The 8,032-nt window shown below is 35.9% G+C and overlaps 1 protein-coding gene across 3 annotated transcripts in view; it reads right to left on the bottom strand.

Annotated features, from left to right (window-relative positions):
- ELMOD1 (ELMO/CED-12 domain containing 1) overlaps window positions 1-8,032 on the bottom strand; it is a 58,519-nt gene that overhangs the window by 23,864 nt on the left and 26,623 nt on the right. For 2 of the 3 annotated variants that reach the window (XM_011984750.1, XM_011984752.1), the window contains 3 exons: window positions 5,882-6,015; window positions 3,124-3,192; window positions 2,573-2,596 (listed from right to left, as the gene is read on the bottom strand). In XM_011984750.1, the coding sequence (XP_011840140.1) occupies window positions 2,573-2,596; window positions 3,124-3,192; window positions 5,882-6,015 (227 nt within the window). The remainder of the gene's footprint in view (window positions 1-2,572; window positions 2,597-3,123; window positions 3,193-5,881; window positions 6,016-8,032) is intronic. The other variant, XM_011984753.1, reaches the window with a different exon arrangement.

Consider the following 8,032-nt stretch of genomic DNA (forward strand, 5'->3'; position numbering starts at 1 on the left):
CTCTCTCTCTCTTTCTTGGCCTCGCTCTGTCATCCAGGCTGGAGTGTGGTGGTGCAATCTCGGCTTACTGTGCCCTACATTCTATTACTCTGTGTGCATCTGCCCCACTCCCATGCCCTTTCGTACAGCCAACAGGAGGAGGCAGGACTCATGTTCCATTCTTCCCTGTGACTGATGTAACCTTCATTCAGTATTTTACACTAAGGTCATTTAGCCTTTTCTTATATTTCCAATGCAGATAGATATGTAATTTAACAAATAAGGAGGCACTGTTTATTTATAAAGCTTTGTTGAAGAGAAAAGGGGTGCTTATAAATTCTTATATACAAAGTTTGTATAAATTGTATAAACCGTAGTTGGCATTTGAACTCAATACAGTGTAAAAACTAGTTATTATGAATATTTAATTTCTCTCTATCTGACTAGAAGAAAGGAGAGTTCTCCAGAACACACAGCAAAGATTTGATTACAAGACGCTCATATAATACACACAACACACAACTACAAAAACATTACACAGAATTGATATTTAACTATGTGTATTTTCTATTCTATAAATGGTTATAATTCAAAATAACTGCTTTTAATTCATGTTAAAATGTGCCACCTGTTTCTAAAGTGTAACTTCTGGCTAACAAACCAAACAGCTGAAGAGGAATCAGGAGATCAGGAGATTTTTTTACCTTAAAGATTCATATCCAAACTAAAATAAGGTATGTGTGCAATTTAAGAAATTTTATATAAAAGAATTTATAAGCACCTATTTTCTCTTCAGCAAGGCTTTATAACTACACAGTATCTCCATATTTATTAAATCATATATCTATCTGCATTGGAAATAAAAGAAGAGGCCAAGTGATCTCTACTTATTTGACACTTATAGGATATCCTGACCCAAACAGATTGCATTCCCCTCGTAGGGAGAAAACAAACACACACACAAACTAACGGTTAAAATTTTCTTCTTAAACTTGAATCCGCTTTTATCCCTCAAGTAACTTTAATACTCAACCAATGGATGTTTACAAAAGCAGTACTGTGTCATCTTGCTAAACGATAGACAGGAAAGAGCTTTCCTTAGTACGCACTGACTTTTGAACTTTATTGATTCAATTTTATTGTAGTTTGAGGGATAAAGCATGGTAATTTTATATACATGACTACACATATATGCATGCACACACAAATGCTAGTCTCTTTTTAAGTAAGAGTAGTCACCCCAAACCTCAAATACTGTCTCTTGGATGGCTGACACAGGAGATACAACTATAAAGCTTTTTTTTCTTTTCTTTTTTTTTTTTTTTTGAGAAGGAGTCTCGCTGTGTCGCCCAGGCTGGAGTGCAGTGGTGCGATCTCGGCTCACTGCAAGCTCCGCCTCCCAGGTTCATGCCATCGAGTAGCTGGGACTACAGGCGCCCACCACCAAGACTGGCTAATTTTTATATTTTTGATAGAGACGGGGGTTTCACCGTGTTAGCCAGGATGGTCTCGATCTCCTGACCCCGTGATCTGCCTGCCTTGGCCTCCCAAAGTGCTGGGATTACAGGCGTGAACCACCGCACCCGGCCAAGCTTTTCTTTAAGAAAGACTTATAGACAAAGTCAGTGCCCCTCCAATGGTTAATCAGAAATACTGTGAGCTTATTGTCACTTTCCAAGGACCGTGGAGAACTCGTGTCTTCTGACTGATGTTCCTCCAGGAAATGCCACCTGAGAGCATGGACGGACTCCCCAGCCAATTTTAACTAGAGGGAGTTTAGAGTCTACATTACAGACATATGCAATTCAGAAGATGTAGTTAAAAAAATAAAATAGCTTGATTTTAACCATATAACAAGAAAAAGCTAAACAACTGTAGTGTTTTTCATAAAGGAATGAATTTTTAATCTTATAAAATATTACAAATGTAAATTTGGGAAGTGTAATATGACTTAATGAATCTTAGCCAAATGAAGCTAGAATGAGTAAAATAGTGAGGTGGAGGGGGGAAAAAAAAGCCCAACTCAATGTATCCCTGAATTTTAAGAAGGTTTTGATAAAATTTTGGATTTACTTAGCCAACATGAATACTAACAACTAATCTACCATCATGCTGAGGAGAAAAAAAAGCGATATAAAACTATGATTGCAAAATAATGGAACTCCTTCTAAGAAGAGTGACTAACATACACACACACAAAACTACCATTTATAATAATTAAATTAGATCTATTAATAGAGAGTAAAGTTGTTCTGTGCAACAAAATTCCCAAATAAAATGCCCTTCTCTGGGGTAACTGGAGTCAGAACAGGTGTGGTGAGGGGTTCAGCCTTTAGGTGAGTGTTCAAAATGTTTCTCCAACCAGATTTCGTCATGGCTGTAGAAAGACCGTTTGACATTTTCCAAGCGGTCAGTCTCATCTGGTTTTCAGTTCGTTAAAACATAGCCCAGCTATAATCAACTGTATTAAATTAAAAGTTTGAAAATGTTGGCTTTTAGAAACAAATAAATTCAGAGTTCCTTAAAAAATTCTTACCCATACTTATTCTAAAACAAAATAAAGCGATAAAACACAAAAACAAAGAAAAGATACCTTATTTCTTCTTTAGTGATATCCCTTCATGTAATCAAAGAAAAAAAAAGTAGAAAAGCAAATGAAAATGCAAATAATTTAGCATCTAGAATTTTACAAGACAGAAAGAAAGAAAGAAAGAAAGAAGCCTCAGCAATTCCAGATGTTCTCACTTGGTCCCTGACTTCTTAACTTCCATTCTTCCTTCTGTTCCCCCGTCATCTTGTCTCTGGACTCTTTCCCCCAGACCCTGCTCTTCCTCCATGCCCACCTCCTCAGTCTTCCTGGACACTAGTGACACTATCAGTCCCTGTAAATATAAATACATATCTCACCTGAATAAAATAAAATAAAAATGCATATCTCACCTGAATGGTGCCACTTGATATCCTAAATCTTGGAATGAGTACCTGAAGTTTTAACCCTCCAACTCAGCATTGATTATGAGGGCTTGTTTGAAAAAGCTTTGAGTCTCACTCTCCTGAGAATCTCATCAACAGATACATGTAGGAGATGAAGTTCATTTGATCTAACCCATAAAACCTAATTCATCTTTTACTTTCAACAATTACCTGCATTTGGGATGAAGAGAGTCAGACAGGACCTGCTGAGCTGCTGTGGCATCCCTTTCTGCAAAATACCTGCAGCGGGGGAGGGAAAGAAAACTGTAACTCTGTACTTGCTTACTTGCTGAATATATTCACTTTAATCCAATTCGAGGTCATTCTGAATTCAGAGATGGATACTGGCATAAGGTTATTACTTGTTTCAGCTCCTCCAGGGAACAAACAGTTTTTCACAACAGAGTTTTCGAAATGTAATGACATGGTAGAGTAGCTGTGAAATCCGAATAGATTTAGGAATGTATCCAGTAGATTTTGAAAATTTAATTAAGAGCTTTGCCATTACCCAGAGAACCAAAGATTTTATTATAAAGAGGGGTTATAGAAGAGGGGGTCAAATAGTTCGATTTTTGGAGGCCTTCAGAAGGCAGAAGCCTCGGTTAAGGGACATGATGAAAGAAAGAAAAGACTGAAGGAGATGAGAGAGGATATGCTTCGAATACTCACTGGGAATTTGAATTCTGGATGAATGGAAAATATCTTTTTGAGTTTAGATATATTAAAAACAGTAACATTTTATTCTAAAGGGAAAAGGGTAGTTAGGTTTCCTAATAAACACAAAAAGCTGCACACCCTCAAAAATAATCCGTTAAAAAGTACTTCATAGAGACAATGATAAAACAATAGCATCTATTATTTAATGTGATGTGTGTATATTTACTGCATAAATCCAAAGGGTAAAAGAAGTTCTTGAATTTCCTCTGAGGAAATTTCAAACCCAAGTCAGCAATTGTAATGCACACATTCACAGTTGTTAATGAAACGGAGTTTCTTTTCATACTTTCATTGGTTATCTGAGTTTCCTCTTTTATGTCTCATCTGTTCATATTTTTTGGCTCAGTGAGTCTAAAAACGACCTCAAATAAAAAAGACAAATAACCTTATAGACAGTAATATACTGAACATAGATCCTTTATCATTTATGTGTCAGTCTTGTCTCGTTTTACTTTGTTTATGGGGCTTATCTTACTGCAGTTTTCAATTTTAATGTGTGAAATTTATTGATTCTTCTTTTCCAGTTGATGCTTTTTTTTGCTCGTGTCTTTAAGAGATCTCTCCTTAGTCAGATATCTTGATTTTCTTCTAAAAGTAGGAAAGACTTGTTTTGGACTTTCAGCTTGTGAACTGAGGTGACGTAGTGATTTAATTTAATTTTATTTTTCTCAGTGGAAGGCCAATTGTCCCAGTTATTCAAAAGCTGACTTTATCCACTTATCTGTAACATTGTCTTTGTCATTAATGTTTACTTTCCATTCATTAACATTACATTAAAACGTTTCATAAAAGAATGGGTGATTATTAAACTTCTTAAATTTAAAATAAAGGGAAAGATCTAGGGGAAAATGGGATGCCACCAAAATGACTGAGTAAGGCTTAACTTCTTTTAAAAATACATCACTGCCCTAATAGGGTAGCGTCAAAGGACACAAGAATCAACTTGAAAGGACTCTTTGGCTCAAAAAATAATGACTACACATGACTGAATTAAAGCATGATAAAAATAACAAGTACAACTAGTTGAGTTACAATAAACATATAGAAACACAGGAGTTAACAAATGGTGTTTTAAAAATAGAGAGAGAGAGAAAAAAAAATTGATCACTAACAGGGGAACAAGGCTACCAACTCCTGACTCTGAGAACTGGCAACCAAATGCAAAAAGTGAATATCTGTCCTGCCTATATTTCAGAGAAACCAAATAACTATACTCTATAAGGAAACCAAGTCTTTAAAAATTCCAGCCAAAAATTATAGGAAAAATAACAAAAATAGAAAAGCACTCTTTATACAATTAATTAATTGGTTCAGTAAAGATCATAGAAGGAGGACTTTACACTGGAGGCATCAGAATGGGATCCCTCTGATTTGTTACAGCACAGGGCTGAGAGTGGAGGGACACGGAAGGCCTCCCGCTGTGATGTCAAACTGAATCTCTTCAGGCCTGTCTGCATACCTCCAATTTTCAGGAAATACAGGGGATGGATACAAGTGCAAACAGGCAAATCCAGACCATGGGACATATTACAGGACAACTGATCTGAAATCCTGACATGGAGAAGGGGGCAAAAGGAAGGGACAGAGCAAGAGAGACCCATCTAATTTAAGAACAACAAAGGGCATAGTTGGAAGTGCACTAGGATAAACCAGCCATAAAAAGTATTTTCGAGAGAACTGGGAAATTTGAATATGGACTGGATAAAGATGACACCAAGGAATCACTGTTAATTTTGTTTGATGTGATAATGGCATTGTGGTTAATGTGAGGTAATATTGATATTTTTTAGAACTACATATTAACATATGAAGGGTGAAATAATGGTGTAGAGTTTTCGTTAACACCCTTCTGGCAAAAAAATAATGTTGTGAATATTTCAAAACCTCAACAATTACTGAATCTGCATGACCAATACAAGGGTGTTCTTTACAATCTTCTCTGTTTTTACATATGGGTGAAAATTTTAAATAATAAAACAATTTTTAAATATAGTTGAGATTTGCTTTAAAAATCCATGAAATTTGCTGAAATACAAGGAAGGCTACTAGCAGACACTTTTAACATTTTATGAACCTGACCTCTCAGGGAATTTGAATGTTTTCTTAGTCTTATGGGAAGTAGCTTTTGAAGCTAATTACTCAGCTTTTGCCATTTCAATATGAGGAGACCAAAACATCACTCGATCAGTCAGCTGTCCTTCATTTTACTTACTGCAAATTATACAGTCCCAGAAGTCCCATTCCTCGAAAATCTGTTTTAGGATCATCACCTTGGAAACCAATTTCACACCACTGCTTAGAAATACGAGATTCCAGTGGAGTATTGGGCTTCAAGAATTTCCATAACTATAGGAAAAAAAAAAGAGAATTACCGTGTTGATATACACTCACAAATACCCTTTCCTATTGGTTCAGATTTTGTAAACTACATCATTAGGAGGAGCTTTGCAAAGCTGAATGTATGCAAATACATTACAATTAAAGATGTGATCATCTTTCAATTATTTATGACAGCATTTCTCAAAGCATGATCTGAAGCCTCCCTGGAGGTTCCCAGGACCTTTCCAGAGGGTCTGAGAGATAAAAACAAAACCAAAAAACTACTATTTTATAATAAAAGAAGAGGTTATTTGCCTCTTCTCTCTCATTGTCTCATGAGTACATAGTGGAATTTTTCCAAAGGATGCATGATGTGCTCTGATATCTTTGCTCTGAAGGCAATGGATTGAGTACTTACATATTTTAATGTTTAAAATCTTTCTATTTTAATTTTGAATAGGAAATTAGATAGCAGATAGGTAGGTAGATAGATAGATAGATTAGATAGATAATCTCTCACAAAAAAGCTCTTTGGTGCTCTCAAAAATATTTAAGAGTATAAAGAAAAGAGAGAAGTGGAAAAATTTCAAGGCCACCTATTATTATTATTCAGATTCTCGGAAAATGCTGTAATATTATATCAAAACTTTTAGCAGCATTATTAACCAAAAAAAAAAAAAAAAGCGAACTGACATGAGTTTCTTTTTGCTTTTTTATTTTGGAGACAGAGTCTCACTCTGTTGCCCAGGCTGTGCTCTTAAAAATATTTAAGAGTATAAAGGAGTGCTGTGGTGTGGTTTCGGCTCACTGCAACCTCTGCCTCCTGGGTTCAAGTGATTCTCCTGTCTCCATCTCCACAGTAGCTGGGATTACAGGCATGCACCACCACACCTGGCTGATTTTTGTATTTTTGGTAGAGACGGGGTTTTACCACATTGGCCAGGATGGTCTCAAACTCCTGACCTCAAGTGATGCGCCTGCCTCGGCCTCCCAAAGTGCTCGGATTACAGGCATGAGCCACCACGCCCGGCCGAGTTTCATTTTTTTAGATTTCACCTATAACAGGAGTGAGAGTAAATATTATCGTGTTGCTAGAGGAAGCAACATCAGTAACGTTCATGAATAAACCTCAAAATGTATTATTATCTTTAAGAGTTACCAAAAGTAATTTCAGTTAAAATCAATTTTATTAATATATTACTGGACAATTGTAAATTTTAAGCATTATACTCTTTACTGCTTAATAAGCTGGTTCTATTTTTTAAAGTTTTCTGTAGAAAGATTCAGCACATATCATTACTTGAGAGAGACTCTGAGACCCATAGTTGTATAAATACGTAATGCTGAAACTCTTAGTTTTTTCTAATAGAGATGGGCATGTAAGTAAGTTTACTTTTTAGACTTACATCTTCATTACCAACAGGGTAAAACACAAATGTAAAATTTCCTTACTACTATTTCAGAAATAATTCAATTTCTAAATTGCTTATTCTACATTACGAAGCTTAAATGAAACAGTAATACACAAAATACCTTGCTAAATCAAATTGTCACATACCTGACACAGTGTAAAACATAATATTCGATGACAGAAAATACTAATAAAAGCTGTTATTCATTTTACTAATGTTATTTTACACATTAATCTAATATTACTTATTATTCACATTATACAGTATTTTATGTTAGTGCCACAACAGGTAAATTCGATTTGTCTAAAGGGCGAGAGAAAAAGGGTAAAAAGGAGGTAAATCTTTCACGCTTGAAAGCAAAATATCAAGCATGAGTATACAAAATCTCTTTTTAAAGAATTCACATAAGAATATGCCAGTGCTCTGCATTCATCAAAACGGAAACTGGTCCGGTACGGTGGCTCACGCCTGTAATCCCAGCACTTTGGGAAGCCGAGGAAGGTGGATAAATTCAGGTCAGGAGTTCGAGACCACCCTGGCCAACATGGTGAAACCCCATCCCTACTAAGAATACAAAAAATTAGCCGAGTGTGGTGGCGCATGCCTGTAACCCCAGCTACTCGAGAGGCTGA

This window comes from Mandrillus leucophaeus, unplaced genomic scaffold (assembly GCF_000951045.1).
Source record: "Mandrillus leucophaeus isolate KB7577 unplaced genomic scaffold, Mleu.le_1.0 Scaffold273, whole genome shotgun sequence".
Classification (NCBI taxonomy): domain Eukaryota; kingdom Metazoa; phylum Chordata; class Mammalia; order Primates; family Cercopithecidae; genus Mandrillus; species Mandrillus leucophaeus.